The sequence below is a fragment of the Dermacentor andersoni genome, chromosome 4 (assembly GCF_023375885.2).
Source record: "Dermacentor andersoni chromosome 4, qqDerAnde1_hic_scaffold, whole genome shotgun sequence".
NCBI lineage: Eukaryota > Metazoa > Arthropoda > Arachnida > Ixodida > Ixodidae > Dermacentor > Dermacentor andersoni.
The window spans coordinates 83,943,601-83,965,741 of record NC_092817.1 but is presented as its reverse complement, the minus strand read 5'-3'; the positions used below and the strand labels follow the sequence as shown (position 1 = coordinate 83,965,741).

Below are 22,141 nucleotides of genomic sequence, written 5' to 3'. Positions count from 1 at the left end.
AAAGCACTTTGCTATTTAAGAATGCTGCAAAGCCAAAAATGCTGCATCTAGATACTAAAAAAAAAAAAAAGATACCAGATAATTGTTTTCTGTCGGCAAAGACGAAAACCTTGCTTCCCTAAATAAATAACTAATACACTTCTGGACAGAATATTTCCTTCACATTTCTTTCCCCACCGGGCTTTAGTTAGGATTTGGATTCAGATTTGAGTAAACATATATTTAGAAAGGCATTGTCGTGATGTGCTTATAGTTACACAGACCAAACAAAGTTGTAATTTTCGTCGCAATCATGCTTTCAATTCATAAAACAATAAAAAGAATTTATCCATGGACTGTCTGGCTCAACTTACCGACAGCATATATTACTATGCTAGCAGAGAAAAGCGCACTCATGCGTTCAATTAAGAGCCCGCGCGCTGTTCCATAATAAATCTTCGAGGAGAAATGGGGAGAAATTGATTTGGGAACACAGATATCTCGTAGACAAGACAGACGGTAACATGGTTTTTGAGCTTTCTATGACAGTCATGATTGCGCACGCGTTCGTTCAACCTTAGTCACACTGTCATGCTATCAGCAAATAGTTACTGTCTTAGTTCGTATAAAGCAAACGTTCGTCACAAACAAAAATAATCGTTACAAAGCGGTCTCGACTTGTCCGCCGGCCCCGCAGTGGGAGGGGGGGTTGCAGAGTGATCGGATGAAGAGGCACAATAACCTCCAATCCTTTGTGAAAAAGCCGTTATATTTTGGGAGAAGTCTTAGCAAGTTCTTTTGTTTTAGGTGTTAAAATAACGGCATCTGTGGCGTATAATGAAAGTGAGAATTTCACTCTCTAGCAACTCACTCTGTTTGTTTGTTTTGCCGCAATAACACACATAGTGAGGCAAAGCACGCTTTAAAGTGCACTAAAATGCTGTCAGTCGCTCTCGCGTGTTTTGGAAAGCTTGTTTCGCCCCATTAATACTAACATTGAGGAGAAACACGCTTTCAAGAGGAAATGGCGTGCAGTCTCAATACGGCAGTTTTAGAGGGAAAGGAGGCATCTCATCGTATCTGCTGTGAAGAGACGTCTGCAGCAGATAAGCGGGAAAAATAGATTGATACGACACGAGGGTGAAAGACGCAGAGTTTATGAAGAGCATATGAAGAACTCACTTATTGTAAGGAATTAAATGCGGAGAAAATGGGATGTCAGGAAGTACCATTGAACCGAGTAATACCAAAGCTGGGGTTATCTTAAAATTATCGGTTATCTTAAAATTCGGGCAGAAATAATCTAAAATGACTATGAAAGTATGCGAACAGCCGAAACGCGTCACGCATGATGCGTGTACTGCAGCCGTGCTCCGCTTTCGCGCTTCTTCTGAACGCAATGCACCATTTAGGTGTGCCTCCATGAAACCTTTGCGTGGCCTCCCAGACCGCGCGGCCTGAGATGGGCGGCGCGCCCCTGCCTATTTGCCGTTCACTGTAGTGGGTCTCCTCTCTTGTGCTTTGCTCTGGATACGCTGCGACATCTAGCGGCGCGCCCGCAAGGTACGGTCGCTGCCTCCGAGATACATGGCGCTCCTGTGCGTGGGAACACTGAGAATGTATACCTCTCTCACCACAGGCATTCATGGTGCAACGCACTAATGTGTCGAGCTACTATGCTTGAGAAAACCGTGTGACGTGGTTTTGATTCCGTCCAGCACCGGATAAACGTTAAAATATTTTAGAATTCACTACCTTCTAGAGTGGGCCACGGGAACAGTTAGATTTGTTAGATAGCTGGAAATAAAACTGGTCTCGAAAATGCCAAAAGGGCTATTCGCATATAAAACAAAATATAGGAGTTAACTTTCTAAACAACACAAGAGCTATGGGGAACGCCGCAGTACCTTGCGCGGTGTTTGCATTACGTTCAGGACAGAACGCCAAAACACTCGTACGCTTGGTGTTACATGCCCTCTCAGGAAATAAATGTTAATCCAGAGTTCACAACTATGGCCTTCTTCGTAGCCCACTGTACTGGTCTGAAACAATGAACCACAAGAATTATTAAGTATTAAATTGTAGTAGTCACCTAAATGTCATATGATGTCTTTCATATGTGCTTATTGAGCCTTACTTACTAATCTGCCTATTTTTGTCCTTGTTCTTGCAGCTGTCCTAGGCAACTGGGAAGAATGGTGGACCTATGACGGAATCTCAGGTGAGCGAACATGTTTGTTTAGTTTCGTTAATCCGCCACAAATTTCGACTCACTTCAATGTCATGAACGCGAGAAAAAATTTTAAGCTCGCACACGTGCAGTTCTTGTGAAACACCTATTTTGTAGTTCGTTACAAAGATCACGCTTTCGATCGATCCCATCTTGCGGATATCACTTTGAATTGGCGTCGATTGACTAAGCAAGCGGGCACAGGTTTCTTAACTCTATGAAGTTGTTCCACAGTTCGTCTTGTCACGCAAATGTGAAAGTATTCTGGAAAGTGATCGGTTCAGTATACGGGCCTGCATGCGCAAATCCAAATGCATGCGCGCCCAATAGAAATCTTCAAATTTCACCGCCATGTTTGGGGTGTTTACCATTAAAGCTCTCTTTTTTTATTGCGATAACAATCATACGTGCACTCGAGGTGCCGTCGGCGCCCCACCGCCACCGCCGCGCTTTCGTGGTATCGATGGTGCATGCGTGGTCCACGCGTAGATCGTTAAAAGATATCCAGAAGCGAGAAAGACGGACCAGCCAACAGCCTTTCGCCTTCCGCTGCTGGCATGAGCGTTGTGCGCACAGACACTCGCGCTCCTGCTGAACAGAGTCTGTGTACGCATGCCACACCGAAGTGCATGCAGCGCTTTGAGCGGAACGGGCAAAAACTTCAAGCTGTCAACGCCGACGGTTTTCTTTCCTTTTGATCTCGTATGCCTTCGAGTTGTGACGCTTGAAATTTCGCTGGCGGCGCTCCTGATGAGGCTAGCGTTGCGAGACGCCTGGCAATTGAAGGGGCGTTGCTTCTGCTGCGCATAAGTAGTTGCTCTGCGTGTTGCGTCACGCCAACACATAGCCTCCGCGTATTGCTGAACAATGTCCGACGAGCTCCAGCACAACGCCAAACCTTGCTGCGTAGGCTTTCAATGCTCCTGCCAACCTTTTTATCAATCAATCAATCAATCAATCAATCAATCAATCAATCAATCAATCAATCAATCAATCAATCAATCAATCAATCAATTCTAATAATCCGTCGATACATAGATTGGCACAATAAGATATACTTAAATTACTCTTTCCTGACTTCCTAGCTTTGAACGTGGGAAGTTGGATATGGTGCTGGCAGCCAAAATAAATAATTAGGTTTGGAGCAGACGGAAAGCTAGTTAGCTGCTGCTTCCTTAAAATATGAAAAGACAAAAAAAGAAAAAAAGACTGATTTGTTATACTGAACGTCACAAATGCCACCGTGTGTATTTTACTGCAGGCGCCTACCTCGGTTCCTCTGCTTCGTTTTGTAACTTGGACGCGTTTGCCTTCGCGGTGCCATTAGCAACGTGCTTTAATTAGGGAAGCCGATGTTATACATCTGCACTCCATTTGAGTTTTCATCATGTTGAATTATAGCCTCTGCGCGAGCAACCTTCCGAGTGCGTTCAATGATCGGAGCAAAAAAAAAAAAAAAAAAAAAAAAGAAGTTCACTAGCTGCTTCGGAGATTGAGCATTTTCTCTAGAAAATGACAACGAGACGCTAAATAAACTTGAGCGAGACGACAGCGTTCGTTTATAATCTCAGCATTCAGGCATAAAAAAAGATGTGAAGGAGCTGTTAGCGTTGCAATAAGTGTTCTGCATTTGGAGAAAGAAAATGCAGGTTCTTGTTTTGTTTCTTCTTAATGCTTCTAGAGCCAGTGTCTCTATTACATTTCTCTCTGCTTTTTCGTCTTTCTGTCATTAAGAAAAGACGAGATTGAAAAGCGACAACGCGTAATGCAGTAACGAAGCAAAATTACCGATGCGAACACTTTGCCTTATGAATGAATTTTCTGTGACTACATTTTTTGGTAATTATACAACTCTGCCATAAGCCTCGAACTTGGGATTGTTGCGTGGGAATTTGGAGCAAACGGCGCGATAAACTTAACGTCAAGTATCCATTTAGTGAATCATTGCAATTATCGTGATGTCCAATTGCGTCGCACGTATAATCAACAATGAATAACAACGGTAGCCTATTGGGACTGGAATATACAAGTAACATACTTGCCTGGGGATAGTTAATATTGGAGCCATTTGCATAGTGACGAGGGCAGAACCGCGCAAAGCGTGTCAAATTTGCATTTCACGAATCATTAGAACCGTCGTAATGTTAACTCATACAACACACGCTATGCACGGTGAAGGATAACGACTGTGAATACGCGTAGTATATTTGCCGGGAGTTGGCTAATGTTGTCACCGTTTGGGTAATGATAAAAGCGAAACTTCGTCTTTGACTCGAGCTATAGTTATGGGTATAGCCGTGCCCGTAATTGACCAGATGTTACGGAGAACGAATCGCCACATTCGAATCACATTTCGTTCAGAATCACAGTAAGAAAGAGACGACGTGCGCTTCTCGTTAGTGAAAGGCCGGTCATCTCGCTTTGTTCAAAGTGGCTCTCTATACAAAGGCGTCATTTTGCGACGACACTTTCTCTAGTATAGGCGCTTCTAACGAAGACCGAAGAAATGTAAACGTTAACTTAGCGCACTCTCGTGCACCGACGCGCACTCAAAGGAAAAAAAAATGAGAAGAAAAAGATATAATGCCCAACTTAGGCTAAAGAATTGATAGCGTTATCAATTTTGCGTTCATGAAGGCGTAATTATAGCAGTCCCAATTACGGCTTGTCTTCCCAAGTCGGCTGGCACTAACTACGAACGACGCGATTACGAGAGCCCATCCGCTTCTGTCATCTTTGCCCAGTATCACAACTACGTATCGCGGCCTTCGACGTTTTTATTAGCTCGTATATGTATATTAGAAAGAGTCAATCTCGGATGAGCCGTATTTTTCCGGAGTGTCTTGCGGAAGCATCGCGAATCGGGCAAAGCAAAATAAACAGAAAATTCTTGATTTCGCCGAGTGCAAGCTATTCAATCTGCCAGCAGACCCCAAATAAACAAACAAATAATTAGATAACGAAAGAAGACGCGAGACCGAGGAAAGAACTAACTTAACAGTGTCTGGCAGGCACACATACGCATACATACACACCAGGGTGAAATAGCGTGGAGAAGGCGGGGCAGGCTTGGCTGCCCCGTCGGCACAGAGAGACAACAGAAGCAAGGCGGTTCGTCCCGACTAAACGGTCCCACGCGGCTGACTCCGGCCGTCGGGGTGGGCTGGGGGGAGCGCTCGCTAATTGCAATTAGGACTGTGCCGGTATCGACAATTAGGCTGCGGAGATTGCTCTTTCCTTGCAATGCCGAGTGCTGCCGAGCGCGCCACAGAGGACGACGACGAGAAGACCGGGCTGGCTGGCTGGCTTAAATGACTTCCGGTAGGAAGCGAGGGATCCCAGGCCGGATGGAGGGGAAGGGAGCCGATGCGAGTGATCTCGCGACGCTGTCTTTGCTTTTCGCACGCTCTCTCTCTCTCTCTCTCTCTTTTCTTGCTCGTCGCAGCGACGTACCCGTCTGGACGATTCTTGCCGTCGGCACAAAACACCGCCCTCACCACCCCACTCCCCCCTAACCCTTTTCGGTGTTGTTGCGAGATGCTGCGGCTGCGAAGGACGTGCTCATAACGAGACGCCCGGAGTATTCGCTCTGGTAGTTCTTCTTTTACCGGCTTCTTGTATTTGTTTTTTTTGCTTGTATAATTGTAGTTCCCATGATGTGATCATTTGCTGTTTCAGCTTTTTTCCAAGTCAGACCAACACTGATAGTTTGAGGTGTACCCATCTATCACAGACATTGGACAATCACGCCACAAGCGTCCCCAAACTCAACAGGAATACCTTCTCTATACTGATTACAACAATACTAATTCTTTCCGCAGGCAATGATGGAATGGAATGGCCTGCTATCATGTATCTCTATAGTTGTAATAATTGAGGTAATTTCTATAATTATTGGAAAGCCACTTACGTGTCTCGCAGAGATGAATGTAACCTAATCTTGTCAGGTATACTTTCGCTTATGCTGTATATAAGATATATTATAATACTGTTTCGTAATTTTTTACAAATGTGTTTACCGTATGATTTTCGCGTTGTGTCAAATCCAAATAATATTGTATACGACGAATTAATTTTCTTTGTACTCGCTTACAATCCTCGTAATATATGTGTTATGTACGAATATATTTGTAACATCTTTGTTTTGTGGGTGCCCTTCCTGCAATAATCCCAGTTCGAATTGGCAGCATGCACGAAATAAATCGTCATTATCATCATAAATTAATAAATTTCGCCTAATACAACATAGTCGTTTTCTAGTTGTCGTTGCAATACCTCTTTTTCCTTTTTTATTTTTATTCTAAGAAGAAAGCGACTTCCCTTAGCGGTTGTTCTAAAACCTTCAGCGCCTCCTGCATGGAAAAATCGGCTTCGCGTTCTTAAGGGCTCTCGTTACGCACAGCGTACGCAGGCGACTGCAGTCAGGCCGATTTGATTTCGTTATCATGTGTTCGATAAAGAAATATAACGGTAATCAATTACATCTGACATATAATGTACAGAGCAACGATGTTCGAGCTGTAGAGCAGCTATTCCTAAATTTGCGACATTGCAAGAAAAAACAAACCATGACGGTAACATTTTGAAGAAGTTCGCTTTAACGGCGCGTTGTAACCCCTATGATAGAGCTCGTGGACGGGATCTGCACGTACTCAGACAAAAGAAAGGAGAAACGGCAGGGACGTCTGTCACAAGAGAAAATACGGATTACTACTCCGCGTCGAGGACAGGAAAAAAAAAAGATGCGATAAGTAAACAGAACATCACCGTGCACATACACAAAGTTGACACACACGGTGAAGAAGCTGTAATCTAGAATGTCGTATGTACAGTCGAACGTGGACAAAGCGAGTTATTCTCTACATTGAACAAGACAGATTTACTGACCGGTATTCGTGTAAAATAACTCACTCGAAACGAACTGGCCACGGCATATATTGAACTCGAGGTGTCCGCTGCCAGAAGCCATAAAGCCTCTTGAAGGCATGAACGCAGCGATGAGGGGCGGCATTTTTATTTATTTATTTATCTTTTTCATGCTCTCATGTTTTCGAGGTAAGTGTGCAGGAAGTCTGCTAGAAGTATATGGGAAGCCAACACTGAGGAATGTGGACTGGGGCAGGTCTACGCAATCTCTTACAATGACAACGGCCTTATTAGTGATGGAGAGAAACAGTTCAAGGAAAAGGGGGAAAAAATTTGTCTACTACGCGTAGTTTTCTTTGATATAAACAGATTCCACGTTTGCTAATTTTTCTCCACGGAAGATAGCAAGACTGTATATAACAATCGCACCGTAAACGTTTGTCTAAGGTCGTTATATAAGAGTTTGAAAGTTGCGATTTGAATTTCTGTGTTCGGTTTGCTTTAGTTTACTATAGTACCTGAAAGATGCAGACAAGCGCTCCATAATGATGATAGGATTTGAACAAGGAGACTAGCTCTCGTGCTTTTGCAAAAGGTAGCTCACTGAAGTGAAGGAGGTCTCCTGGCTTTCCACGGGCGCTCGAAAAAGATAAATGCGTTTTTGTGCGTCTTTATCACTACCGCTATTGCAACCGATCGACCCATATTCGTGGGCACTTACGAATAGATAGGCGGCGAAACGAGAAAGAAAAGACTGAAAATATAAGGAGCCCAAGTACACGAAGCAACCGCGTGTTGTCTGTGTGGCTAAACAAAGTAACTTCGCCCGAGCATTCACCGATTGCGCGCGTGGTTACTTACGAGCAAGCTCATGATGTCAGGGTTGATAAAAAGCCAGGGCTTCCGGCATGACTGCAGGTCGTGCACTCGACCATTTGCCCCGCATCTGGTCGCCGTGAGCGACCGAAATGGCGCGCGTATACGCAGCTCACACGAACGTTGAACCGAAAAAAAAAGAGACTCCTCCATTACCATATATACCTTTACGACACGGCAACCATCGGGGGCGACCTCGGATTTCCCTCGTTCGGCCGGTCCCCATTCGGTTCCTCCCATTTGGCACGTGGATGGGGGGGCCGCTTCGATCTGGGAGCCCGTCGTCCTTATTCGGTAGCGCCTACCGCTTTTTCCAGACGCCGGGGGCATTCGTAGGCAGGCCACTCGATTGTGGTATTCATGGCGCGTTCCGACACCACCACGCGTATTATACACTCCGCGCCGCGCCAAAGCGAGAGGCCTCGCTCTCCCCCCCCCCCCCCCCCCCCCTTCTTTCTTTCTCCTCCCTCTCCGGAGCCACGCGAAACACTGAGCGGGCTCTTTTCATCTCGTCGACGCCACCTCACTCTCGACAAGCGTAATAGAACGAAGGGATGCCCTTTTGTTATGGTCGGGTATCGTGTGTCAACGGTGGCGAGGATGAGCGGTCGCTCCATTGGGTACAGTTTTTTGTGAGGTCGGTGTACTCACACCGCCCTCGCCAGCCCGCATCACCCCCCCCCCCCCCCTCTCTCGGATACCCTTCTCGGTCATTCAGAATTTGGCCGTCGCGAGACCCCTTTTTCCCGGCCACCGGCGATTGCGCCGTGGCTGTCGGCTACTTTCTTGTCGGCGCTTACGCTTTCTTATATCGCCGTACGTACGTAATTGATTATCGAGCTCACCGCAGATGACGTCTCTCGTACGCAGCATTCTCCCGTTTTCTTTTCTTTTTTTGTTCTTTTCCTCGGTAGCTAAGCATGTGCGGCATCTCCGTATATTTGCGAACACGCGAGGAAGCAGGCCGCCGACGTTGCGAAAGTACTGCCACAAGCGGCGCAGCTAATGACTTGCACGGAGGCTCTTGGCTTTCGTTCCGGAGAAAAGAACCGGCTTCGTTCGGGAACTGAAGCTATAGCGCTGCAAGCTTGCCTGTGCACGCCTGTTTTTAGCGTGTCTGTGCGCGCTCGTGTGTGAGCTTAATTTTTCCACCGGTAGCGCCGTGGTAAGCGTGTGGCTCAGCTAACACCTACTTTTCACAAGAAGGCCTCTCCTGTCTCTGTGCACAATTGCCACTGCTCTGCCATTCGAGTTCACGCGGCACAACTGTGTTCTCTTGCACAGCGCGGTCTAGAATACGAACGAAATCAAGGAGATTCAAGCTTGGCAGGACTAACAAGCCAACTATACAATTGGGGTGCGGGCAGGGTGAGTGTATGCGCTTCTCTGGAATTAATTTACTCTTCCCGCTCCTGACAAAGAAGGAGAGAATCAGGAAGATCTGTCCCCGCTGCCATAGAGTTTTTCACTATATTGCCTAGCGGGAAATCTGGCGCTGCTGCGCTGTTGTGCGCATGCGAATGCCGGTATATGGTGACTTCGGATTGGCATCGTTCTCGGAAAGCCGGAACACCTTGAAGAAGCGCCTGGCTAGCACCGTTCTGTCTGTAACAATGATTAATTTCCTACTAAAACAGCCCGTAAAAATCTGGTTTAGCTTCATTACTGCATGAAAACATGTTTTGTTTAATTATGAAGACTTGCGATTGGATGTACAATAATATGAAACGTAAGAAGCGCCAGCGGGCCGCTAAAGTTGGAAGGCAGACGACAAGATTCCAACTGCAATTAGAATAATTTGACGTCTGTTCTTGGTTTTCTTTGCTTGATCATGCTTTGTAGGTGAGTAAACGTCTATGAAAAATGTAATATGGGTGAATGAAAACCTTCTATGAAGATTTATTTTTGGAAGAATGCATTTTTTGTGTAGTCATTTCCCCGTTTAAGATGAAGCGTCGTTCAACACCAGCCAACACAAGCGTCGCACACCCACATACCGACGCTCTCACGATGGCACATCGCTCGTTAGAAAACTCCCGTATAGATGGTGGCACTATATTTCCCTCTAGGCAATATGGTGAGAAACTCTATGCCCGCCGCGCTCTCCAGCTCATTGTCTTTTTTCTTTTCTTCTTTTTTGTTTTATATCAGAATTACTGATTAAGAAATTATCTCTAATAACCTTCCCTTATTTTAATAAGTTAATATCCAATAATTAATACCTCAAACTAATTTCTGAAATCCGCCCGACTCCTGGCCATCTCCAGAGTCGGTAGGTACCAATAAGGAGTTTTAGATTTTGCACAATTTCTATTCCCTCTTTCCCGTCCCCCAGTCTAGGATAGCCAACCAGACGCATTTCTTGTTAAGATCCCTGCCGCCTCTCTTTGCTCCTCCTCCTGCGTACGCAACGCTCCACGCCTGGCTTGCGTTCTTTTGTACTCATTCGGGGCTCTTTTGTAAGACCGGCGGTTTGCGTCCACTAACTTTGAGTATGCCAAAATCTAAAACTGACCCTAATACATTTAGCGATCATCATCATCATCATCATCATCATCATACCCCCGCCCCCCTCCACCACCACCACCACTCTACAGCAAAACCAGCCCCCACAGTAGACTCCGATGGACACGAAGAACTGCAGTAGTTGTTGAAAACCAATTATTTATAAACCCTTTTCATTCAATCAATCAATCAATCAAAAATGACCTTTATTTAAACAATTCAAGGAATGCGTACGAAAATAGTCTAGTAGGCTAGTAGCTGGTCAAATAGACAAAAATAAATCCGGGCCCGCCCGAAGCATTCCGAGCTGTGGAAGGGAGCAGGAGACAATTGTCCGGGGCATCTTATTTTCCTCCGCTCCCAGTTCGATCACAATCTCGAGCAAAACCCTCCTCAGTGCACACTTACCTAACTCAGGGAGTGGCTGCGGTTGGGAGGGGTCTTCACTCCGGGCTATTGCCGGTAGGGCAGCGCAAATAAACGTTCTTTCCCAACAATCAGGCGTACCCTGACCTGCCCGACCGGCAAATGAAACACAGAAAGACGATAAGAAAAATTGCTCCGGACCGACAAACTCCCAGCGGGACCCAAACAATGCCGGCTTCCGAAGAGCAGGACAAAGAAGAAGGAGAAGCCACGTAACAAGCTCAAGATGTTCTCCTGAGCACCGGTGTAAGCCGCCGTGCAGAGGAGGTGGGCTGGAGCAGCGTGAGAAGAAAGGAAACTCAACTCGACGGTCAGAAGGACTCTCGAAGAGAAACGCGCATGGTTACTCCTCCTTTTTCCTTCTTTACACTGAGAAAGCGGGGAATATTGTTGGGAAAAAAGGCAGGCCGAGTGTAGCGGTGGGGGTAAGAAATCGGTGATCAGGGTCCGACGAGTGGGGGGGGGGGGGGGGAGGGGGGAGAAGAACACCGCGCGCTGAAATTCTCGAAACCGTAGTGAGAGCGAACACTCGGCAGCGATCATTGACTGAGGCACCGGCAATCGTGTTCGACAAAGGACCACCTTTGGCCCCCTCGCCATTCCCTCCCCCCCCCCCCCCCCCCTGCTTGCTCTCGTTCTGCGCCTACTTCTTCTTTAACTCACCTCTCTCGTTTTAGCTTCGTTTTTGCCGCATTTGCTTCAGATTTACTCTCTGCCCCATTCCATTCTCTTATACGTTTCTCTCTTCCTCTTTGCGCTCCCGCTTTTGTTTGTCCTTTCAGCGCTCCTGGGGAGGAGGCGGGGTGCATTCTATGTTTTTAAACGTTAGTTTCGTTTTGCGCCGAATGTGTTCTGGGATTCTTTTCTGCGCTCCTCTAAGGCCGCGCGCATTTGGTTCCGATCCCTGCTGAACGGTCGATTTCAAGCTGTTATAGCGCCGAAGATTTTCCGTTCTTGTCTTTCTTTTATTTTCAGGAACTTGTTTACTCGTACTTTTGTTTTGCCGCAGTCCTCCTTTTCTCACACGAGAAAATAATTTGAAAAAAGAAACATCGAGGAATGTTCGACGCGGCGTGCCGGACATTATTCCACACGCTCTCAAAGTGCAGCTCAATGCTCTAGTCGCCTTTCTTTAACCTCTTCTACGATCGGTAGCTTTCCAACTTTGGACAGTTTGCCTCCACTTTAACCTTGTCGGTGCCTGTTGTCGCAATTTCGAGACATGCCAGGTTAGTTAGCCTGACTGCTCGGTCTCATGCTGTAATTGTATTTCAGTTCCTTTCTTTTGCATTTCTCCGGTCCTCCGCTTCGAATAGTTATTTCTCTTACTTTACCTCCTGCTTTCGGATTCTTTGCCTGTCCCCCTTTTGGGTACGTGCCATAGCTGAGGGTCATCATGGTCATTATCATTAGTCCGAGCTTCTAAATAGGAACTGAATAATGAGGTCATGCACGGATGCCGAACAAAAGCATGTGTGCGTGTCATTCTTGCGCATTAGAACACAACACTTTGCACATGTAGTTTCCAAAAACTGTGAACACACCTATTGATACGATCTTGACCGGGTGAGGCACCGCAAAAATAGGAAAACGACGACGAAGCCGGGCATCGTGATGATGAAAAAAGTATAACAGACTTCATTGGTACATGGTTGTGACTCCCATCCTAGTCTCGAGCGGTTCTGATCTAACACGGGGGCTAGGCCGGCCTTAAATAACCTCTCTTTCATTCGTTGAGAGAATCCACTGGGCAATCACAAACGCCGAATCGTTCACCACCTCTATCGCCCCTCACTGGTTGCCAGCGTGCTGCTCGGGGTGCTCATGTCTTCAACGAGCTGCTCGTGCACGGGGTGCACCTGTCTCCAACGCGTCACAATAGAAGGCAACCAGCTGCCGTCGATGCTTCCCCCCCCCCCCCCCCCCCCGGAGTTCTCGACAAGGACTCTTTCGTCGATAATTGGTAACTTCGGGACGGTCAGGAGGGCGACGTTGCTGTCTTGAAGCGAAGTGAATGATGAGGCGTGAACATCAACCGTGACAGCTGCGTGTCACTGGTGGGGCATCCCCTCCGTAGCCGGATGTAGTAGTCGATGGCTTCTTGCAAAACTTAGGTTGATCATAACATTATAAACTGGCGTGGCTGTAGTTATTCAGATGAAGAAATTGCAGACGTCAGCTCTAGATTAACACTGGGTTTAAGAAAAAAAAAAACTTCATTTACCGAATTACACCCTAGAATGTTTACTGGTTGCGATTCTGAAAGCATGCTACGTGCATTGCTTTCGCAGTACAACTTTCATGTTCACTTTTTTTCCTTGCGCTCGCTTTACTTTGTTCAATTGCCTTCTTTTGATTTATGCTTGTTTCCTTTTCTGGTCGATTGTATTATGTATCATGTTCCCCTCTACAATAGCGGCTCATTGTCGCTACAAGAAATTGTGAATAAATGAATCAAATAAATAAATAAATCCGATGCCACACAGCCCGCCTTCCAATAAAAAAATGCGTACTGAGAGGACCTGCAAATATAAGTGCATTTATTCGCACTATATACGCCCGTTTCATTTTATTATAGAAAGACCACATATTTCATCGTCGGATAACAAACTTGGGATGCTCTTATCTCACATAGAAGTACTTCACAATGGAGACAAATGTCGTACTCCATGCAAAATAACACAATAAGTAATAAATAAATAAATAAATAAATAAATAAATAAATAAATAAATAAATAAATAAATAAAGAATCAGGCAACAAAGGGTCAACCACAGTTCATGAAACGAGTGAAGGCATTTACAGAGGAGGCGCCCACTCCGTCAGACCTCTCCGGCTTTCACTAAACAGTCGCCCTCTCTTCATCCCGCTCAAATGCGCCTTCATCACACTTCGTTAGCGCCCCAGTTTTCACAATGGTATTTTGAAATGTCTACCTGAGTAAACGCAATGCTGGACCGATAAAACAACGCGTCCCAATGTTACCGTCGTGGTATAATAGGAACCATGCCCCATATTCATTTTGCTACTGGCGTTTCCTCCGTGTGCTCTTTCTCAAGTTTGGGTTCAGACGCAAACGCAAACATCCTAAAGGTGCGTCACTTTATACCGCGTAAGTTCGGAGCCTTCCTCGACCTATACATCGAGCTGTATTTGCCACTCACTCAGGTTGCAGTCTTAAGCGCGGGCTACATGGAGCGAATTGTCACGGCGAACGCGGCGCGGCGGCAAGACGTCGAGGATGCGCTGCATAGCAATACATGAGGCGAACACCGGGCGGACGCCGCCGCGAGTTCGCCGTGTTGGCGCCAGTGTTATCAGACTTTGCATACGCGTTGTGGTAAACGATGAAACAAATATAAGCGCTTTTTAAGGTGGCATATACCGCTTTTATAACTGAAAAATACACCAACACTAGCGCAGACACCAACGTGGTTGCCGAAGACGAGAAATGGCCCGCGCGCGAAAGACCAGCATGCCTAGCGACCGGAACTGGCGCCTCCCGATTGGCTGTCGTCCGCCGCTGCGCGCTCGACGCTTCCGGCGGCCCGACGAAAATATTGGGACAGGCAGGTCGGCGGCGGCCGTCAAATTTTTGTACGCCGGCCGTCGGGCGTTCGCCGCCCAAGGAAGTTCGTCGCTCGGACGCCGGTTATTCGCTCCATGTATTCCGGGCTTTAGAAAAGAACCCCTTTCGTGCAATCAAACAGCTCCGATCCCAACTGTCCGCGCGCACACACACACATACACACATGCAAACAGACACAAAACACACATGGGGGAGCGCGTGCCTTTGTGTGCACCAGTTTTATTTATGCGCCTGCATGTGCACTGTGTGTACTCACGTACGCTACATAGACAAGATACACGCACGCACAGTCGGCCACGAGAGATTACGGTACACGCGTTCGACGACAAACGGATATTTCTGCGTGACACTTCTAATTTAATGAATTGCTGTGCACGCCGCGAAGACCACTACTACACACTGAACCTTGGATTCTACGTAATGTGCCCCTGGTTTGCAGGAACGCCGGTCTTTTTTTGCAAATCCCGTGTCTCGCAAACTTTTGTGACCGACCATAAACGAACGAACAACAAACGAACGGACGGACGGACGGACGGACGGACGGACGGACGACACACACAGCGTACACGCTTGTTATGCATACACACTGCAGGTACAAGCACGCTCTCATACATACAAAACGAGCCGTTGCGGCTCTAAAAAGGCTGCCCAAAAGCATTCGTCGAAAAATGTTGGCGGTACCTGCGGGTGTGCGGCACGCGGCAAAAGTCTACAACGCCGTAGCATTCTCGAGACGACTCTAGGAATCGCACTTCGTAAAGTTCGGTAAATCAAGCTAACATTTGCCTAAGTCGTGGTTCCACGTTTCTTACAAGAGATAAAAAATGCAACATGAGCGGTCAGGTCTTTTGAACATACATGCGCTATTTCAGTCTGCGTGCTCAAGTGCCCGAAGTTGTCTTTGCAATACAACTGGGCAAGACCGCAGGGAACACGTGGTTAGCTCCAGGAAAGAGAGCGACGGAAACAACGTGTTTTCGCAAGAGAGAGAGAGAAAAAAAGAGTGGGGTGAGAGAAGGAAAGAGACGTTTTTCATGCATCCTCTTCCACAGCCTGCAGATAAAATTACAAGAATTGGAATAGGATACTCAAAACGTCAAGCGCCATCTGTCAACCATCGCGATTAAGGCACGTGTAATAAGATGATTTATTATAAAGCACTAGGCACAGTCTAGTTGCACTGGCAGTAGACGAACGCTGATCGCGCGCACAACCGACACAAGAGCGCCTTCTTCGTCTTCCTCTTCACCACAATGGCCCCCGGGAGAGAAGAGGAGCCATCCTGGCGACTTACGGCGTAGGTAGGATGAGGGGGTCATAGTACGGCGTAAGTCGGTTGACATGAACCGTGTCACGCCCGCGATGCCTATGGTCAGGTGAAGGTGTCACAGGTTCTACAATGTAGGTGACAGCGGAGGTACGGTCTATGACGCGGTAGGGGCCATCATAGCGTGCAAGGAGTTTGGTCGAAAGGCCAGGGCTGTGAGGCGGGACCCACAACCAAACAAGGGAACCAGTCGGGAAAACTGGTGTAAGCGCGCCACTGTGACGCCGCAGCTTTTGACGACCTTGAGCAGCGGTCGTAAGGGTTCGCGCGAGCTGCCTACAGTCCTCGGCGTGTTTGGCGGCTTCAGACACAGGCGTGCATTCGGAAGCGTCGGGTCGGTATGGGAGCATTGTGTCCATAGTACACGAGGGCTCTCGTCCATACAGCAGAAAAAAGGGCGAAAAGCCAGTGGTAGCTTGTGTGGCCGTATTATAGGCATACGTGACGAACGGCAAAACAGTGTCCCAGTTACTGTGATCCGAGGCGACGTACGTAGTCAACATGTCACCGAGTGTGCGGTTGAACCTCTCTGTCAAGCCGTTCGTTTGCGGGTGGTAGGCTGTAGACTTGCGGGGAACGATGCTGCATGCAGCGAGAAGGGCTTGGATGACTGCGGACAAGAAAACACGTCCCCTGTCGCTGAGCAGTTCGCGTGGTGCGCCATGTCGAAGAACGAAGTTCCGCAAGATGAAGAACGCAACTTCGCGCGCAGAGGCTGCCGGGAGTGCGGCAGTCTCGGCGTAGCGCGTCAAGTGGTCGACACCTACAATTATCCATCGGTTACCCGAGGAGCTGCAGGGAAGTGGCCCGCATAGGTCTATGCCGACGCGATCGAAGGGCCGAGCCGGGCAGGGCAGCGGCTGTAGCTCACCAGGAGGGTGCTGTGGAATTTTACGCCGTTGGCACGCCGTGCAAGCGCGTACGTACTGGCGCACGAAGTGATACATGCCGTGCCAGTAGAAACGCTGCCTTAGCCGAGTATACGTTTTCAGAACACCGGCGTGACCATTATGAGGAGCAGCATGAAAATAAGCGCATATGTCAGAACGCATGTGTCGTGGTATCACCAGGAGCCATTTGCGACCATCAGGCAAGTAATTTCTGCGGTAAAGAACGTTGTCGCGGACAGTAAAGTGAGCGGCTTGGCGACGAAGTGTTCGAGAGGAGGGTGTGGCGGATGGATCGTGGAGGAAATTCAGCATAGTTGAAAGCAGGGGATCCTTACGCTGCTCGTCCGGCATATCAGCGACGTTGAAGGCTGACATGGATGCGAAGAGCGGAGACACTGAAGCCACATCACAAGGTAGCGGCGATCGGGAAAGCGCATCGGCTTCAGAGTGCTTTTCGCCCGATCGGTAGACAACGCGGATATCATATTCTTGTAAGCGGAGTGCCCATCGGCCTAGGCGACCTGACGGATCCTTCAACGAGGACAGCCAGCAAAGTGAATGGTGGTCGGTGACAATGTCAAAAGGGCGACCATATAGGTATGGACGAAATTTGACGAGCGCCCAAATAATGGCCAAGCACTGCTTTTCTGTTACTGAGTAGTTGGCTTCTGCCTTTAAAGTGCGGCTCGCATACGCGACGACGTACTCGTCATAGCCGTCTTTCCGTTGTGCGAGGACTGCACCAAGTCCGATACCGCTGGCGTCCGTATGTACCTCTGTAGGCGCTGTGGGATCGTAGTGTCGAAGAATCGGTGGCGAAGTAAGTAGGCGACGTAGTTGCTGGAAGGCTTCGTCACAGGAAGTTGACCACGCGGAGATGCCGTTGGTAGCGGAAAGCAAATTGGTCAGTGGTGCGATGATAGTCGCGAAATTGCGCACAAAACGCTGAAAGTAAGAGCAGAGCCCTATAAAGCTGCGGAGCGCCTTAAGAGTAGTGGGGGTCGGAAACTCTGCGACCGCGCGAAGCTTGGCTGGGTCAGGAAGCACACCGTCCTTCTATACAACGTGACCCAATATTGTTAACTTGCGAGCAGCAAAACGGCACTTTTTGATGTTAAGTTGGAGGCCAGCAGAGGCAAGGCAGGTCAGTATCTCACGCAAGCGAACGAGGTGCGTCGGGAAATCTGGCGAAAACACCACGATATCATCAAGGTAGCACTGATATGTTTTCCACTTGTAGTTGCGAAGGATGGTGTCCATCATACGCTCGAAAGTAGCGGGCGCGTTGCAGAGCCCGAATGGCATTACGGTAAATTCGTACAAGCCATCGGGCGCGATGAAAGCTGTCTTCTCACAGTCATCATCTGCCATCGGCACTTGCCAATAGCCGGAGCGAAGATCCAAAGATGAGAAGTACTCCGCGCCTTGCAAGGAGTCGAGGGCGTCATCTATCCGAGGCAGCGGATAGACATCTTTACGAGTGATCTTATTAAGTCGACGGTAATCCACACAGAAGCGTATTGACCCGTCCTTCTTGCGTACTAATACTACAGGAGACGCCCAAGGACTGTGAGAAGGGCGAATGACGCCACGGTGCAGCATGTCGTCGACCTGCTCGTTAATTATCTGTCGCTCGGCTGCCGACACGCGGTATGGTCGCTGGCGTAAAGGAGGATGGGAACCAGTGCGTACGCTGTGAGTGACGGTTGCCGTACGCCCCAGAGATAGTTGTTCACAGTCAAACGATGAGCGAAAATTCTGAAGAAGCGCGAGGACTTGCTGGCGATATGGAGGTGGCAGATCGGCGTCTACGACAGATTCAAGAACGTCTGACGACGATGACGACAATGATGATGATGATGACGTGCACGGCACGGGAGAAGTGAGGGCGTCGAGTTCATAACAGACCGTGCCGTCGGAAGCATCGAGAATGTGAAGCGGGTCAAGGGGCTGAACACGACCGAGTGATTCGCCGCGCAGTAACGTCACAGGGTAGTGAGACGGGTTACAAACAAGCATTGAGGACAATCCAGACATAGTGGTGAGGACGGCAAATGGGGGAGGTAGGGCCTTGCGACGTAGAAAAATAGGCGACGGTGTAAAAAGTACTGTAGCGTCTGGCGCGGTAGAGCAAGAGACGGGCACAAGCACACACATGTCGGGTGGTATGTCCGTATCGGACACAATAGTGAGCTTGGAGGCTTTTGGTTCAGAGGGGTCAGGCAGCGGGCATCGGCAAGCGGGAAAAGCGCCACTTCGGCCCGGGCACAGTCGATGATGGCACGATGGTGAGATAAGAAGTCCCAGCCGAGAATAATGTCATGGGAACATGATGACAACACGAGAAATTCAACAACATAGACAATGCCGTCGATGACCACCCTTGCTGTACATTGAGCAAGCGGGGCTATATGCTGCGCAGTCGCGGTGCTTAGAAGCATACCAGACAACGGCGTTGTGACAAAGCTTTTCGTGGATAACAGAAACTGCAGCCCCAGTATCAATAAGCGCAATTGCGGCGGTTCCTTCGACCAAAACGTCCAATAAATTGCGTGGCGACTGTGCAGGCCTTGTAGAAGTCGCGAAGCTTGCAGTTCGTGCCTGCGGAACTGCAGCAACTAGTTTCCCTCGCTAGGTGACTGGCGGCGACGTAAGGGGGAAAGTGAGCGACGACGTGGTGATGGCGAACGATGGGTGTCGACAGGCCGTCGAGGAGGCGGCGAAAACTCGTGGTCGGGAAGCATCGCATGCCCGGTAGTATCGTGGGAATAGGCATATCCAGGCGGTGCGACAGTAGCGTTAGCAGGTGGCATGCGACGATGGCAGAAGCGCGCAACGTAGCCGGCGACACCGCAAGCGAAGCATATCCCTTTCAGCCCTGAATTATTTTTATGGCGCGGAAAATTTTTTTTTGCCTTAAGTACTCTAATTACCCAACAAAAAGCATGTTACAATCAAATATTACCTTTTGGACTCATTGGTGTTCGAGATTGGATCATGTCCTATATATAGGACAACAGGGCTTGGAGGTTGTCAGAAATCAAAACACAAAGTTGCAATCTGAAGTTTATTTTCAAACAGAAACAGTCTCGAGCGCTCTCTTTATCCGGCTCTTCCTCGTCAGACGAGTCAGATAGCTCCTGCTGGTTGTCCCAGTCGCCGTCCACTGCATCGTCTAGCTCACCTGCTTCGTCTACCTCTTCTTCGTCATCGTCGATGTCCGATATATCGCCGTTGCCCAGTGCAGCAAAGATAATATCCGGATCTTCGAGACGTGGCCTTCTTGAGCGAGGCAATCTCCTTGCCGAGTAGAACAACGCAGTAGGTATTGTCGCACCTACATAAAAAACAACGCGAAATTATTGCTCCCGTAAAAGTAAACACCGAACGCCCCGCAGTGAAACCTCCCGCTGATCGCTAACCCTTGAGCCCTGGTGTCCTTTATATAGGACACGACATTCGTGGCCTCTTGTGACCGACATAAAGCCCAATGTAGAAGCTGCTCTATGATTTTAGCATCTCGAAGGTCTTAAAAAGAACGTATATAATTCTCAGGGGCAGCATGCAAATTAGTCGTTGAGTAAACCAATCGCAAAATCTCGCTTACCTTCACTGCCGTCGCCCGCGCCGTCCGCCATTGTCGTCGTCGTCTCCCGCCGTTGCAAACGCCACAACAACATCGGCATTGATGCCCATGTCAACAGCGATGTCCCAAGTTCTGTTTCGGTTCTTGTTTCGGTAGTTTTGGTTGGTTTCTAGCCTCATGTCGCGTGTTTTGCTATGTGTCCTATATTTAGGACACCAGGGCCGAAAGGGATATGGGTCGGTTGTCGCGTGTGCGCCAAGGGGTCTGTACTGGGCGTCGAGATGGAATGGGAGGCGACGCGGGAGGAGGTGCAGCTTGAAGTCGCATTGGCGCCGGAAACGAGAACGTCGGCGGCGCAGGTCGCGCGGCGACTTCGGCATAGGTCAGAGGTGCAGCCACGGGAGGGCAGGGTTGGGCGAAAGGTAAAGACCCAGCAAGTTCCTCGCGAATGGCCCGCCTAATGGGAGCAGCCAGAGATGGGTCAGGCTGGGGAGGTCCATCGTTGAGATGCAGCATAGACAATTGGCGCGCCACCTCCTCACGAATGAAATCCTTAATCTCAACAGAGAGCGATGCTGCTGGCTTAGTGTTTGAGCGAAGCGTGAGGCCCGAGAGAGAGTCGCCAGGTGCGAGAGCGCTGCGCGCAAGGACCCTTTGTCGACGCAGCTCATCGAAGCTCTGGCAAAGAGTGACGACAGCTGCGACAGAAGTAGGGTTCCGCGCCAGGAGCATTTGAAATGCGTCGTCCTCGATGCCCTTGAGGATGTGCTTCACCTTGTCCTCTTCAGTCATGGTGGAATCGACGCGGGCGCAAATATCAACGACATCCTCTATGTAACTAGTATAAGTCTCGCCGGGTTGTTGAGCGCGCTGGCGGAGGCGCTGTTCAGCACGGAGTTTTCGCAAGGCTGGGCGACCGAAGACTTCCGCGAACGCAGTTTTGAAAGCGGACCAGGTTTGCAGTTCCCGTTCATGATTGTGGAACCAGAGGTTCGCAACGTCAGCAAGATAGAAAATGACGCTACGGAGCTTCATCGGGTCATCCTACTTGTGTTCACTGACGCGCTCGTAGGTAGAGAGCCAATCTTCTACGTCAGTCTCACCTGATCCGCTAAACACAGGAGGGTCCCGCTGCCGTTGCACGGCGCCGCACATGACAGGAGCGGCAGATGCGCCAAGCGGATTGTTGGGAGCGTCGTTCATGGTAGTGTCTGGAGCAGTCGTCAAAGTTCGGCTGCGAAGTTCCAGGATGAGGTCGGGGAGTGCAGCACCTTCCACCAAATGTAATAAGATGATTTATTATAAAGCACTAGGCACAGTCTAGTTGCACTGGCAGTAGACGAACGCTGATCGCGCGCACAGCCGACACAAGAGCGCCTTCTTCGTCTTCCTCTTCACCACACACGGAAAGACGAAACTGTTCGCTTTATAGCGTATCTGCACGAATAGATGCCGTTTTCGTGCTTGTTCTGTAGTCTCTTCCCACTTCCGATAGTTGCTATAAGCTAAGCATGAGATCCGTGGCAATGCCAACAACAACCAAGGGGGTGTTTCTTTCGGCATTCAGCCCAACAAAATTATCGAACAAAATCAATTCGAGTGCTAAACAGTGGCTAACGCAGACGAAGTTGCGTCCTTGGTGCCGCTGTTAGTACGGAAGAGTAGAATTTAACTGACGTGGCTTTCACGCGTGTGTTCACTACGACTAGCACAATAGCTGCCTCCCCCTCCTTTTTCTCAGGGAAAAGAGAAAGAAAAGCTTGCTGTATTTTCACTGTGTCAGCTTCGTTTAAAGTTGTGCTCACAGGGCAACGCTGGCGTCCGCATGAATAGGTATTTGGAAAACGTCTGTTTAGCCTGCTCGGCCG

The 22,141-nt window shown here is 48.7% G+C and overlaps 1 protein-coding gene and 1 long non-coding RNA gene across 2 annotated transcripts in view; one reads left to right on the top strand and one right to left on the bottom strand.

Annotated features, from left to right (window-relative positions):
- Positions 1-22,141, top strand: part of CARPB (Carbonic anhydrase-related protein B) — a 246,824-nt gene that overhangs the window by 70,371 nt on the left and 154,312 nt on the right. Inside the window, exon 2 of the mRNA XM_050183355.2 lies at positions 2,153-2,200. Coding sequence (XP_050039312.1) covers positions 2,153-2,200 — 48 coding nt within the window. The remainder of the gene's footprint in view (positions 1-2,152; positions 2,201-22,141) is intronic.
- LOC140217113 (uncharacterized) lies at positions 19,736-20,497 on the bottom strand. The gene is made up of 2 exons (XR_011893615.1): positions 20,295-20,497; positions 19,736-20,024 (listed from the first exon to the last, which is right to left on the bottom strand). It is a non-coding gene; the product is annotated as an uncharacterized lncRNA (long non-coding RNA).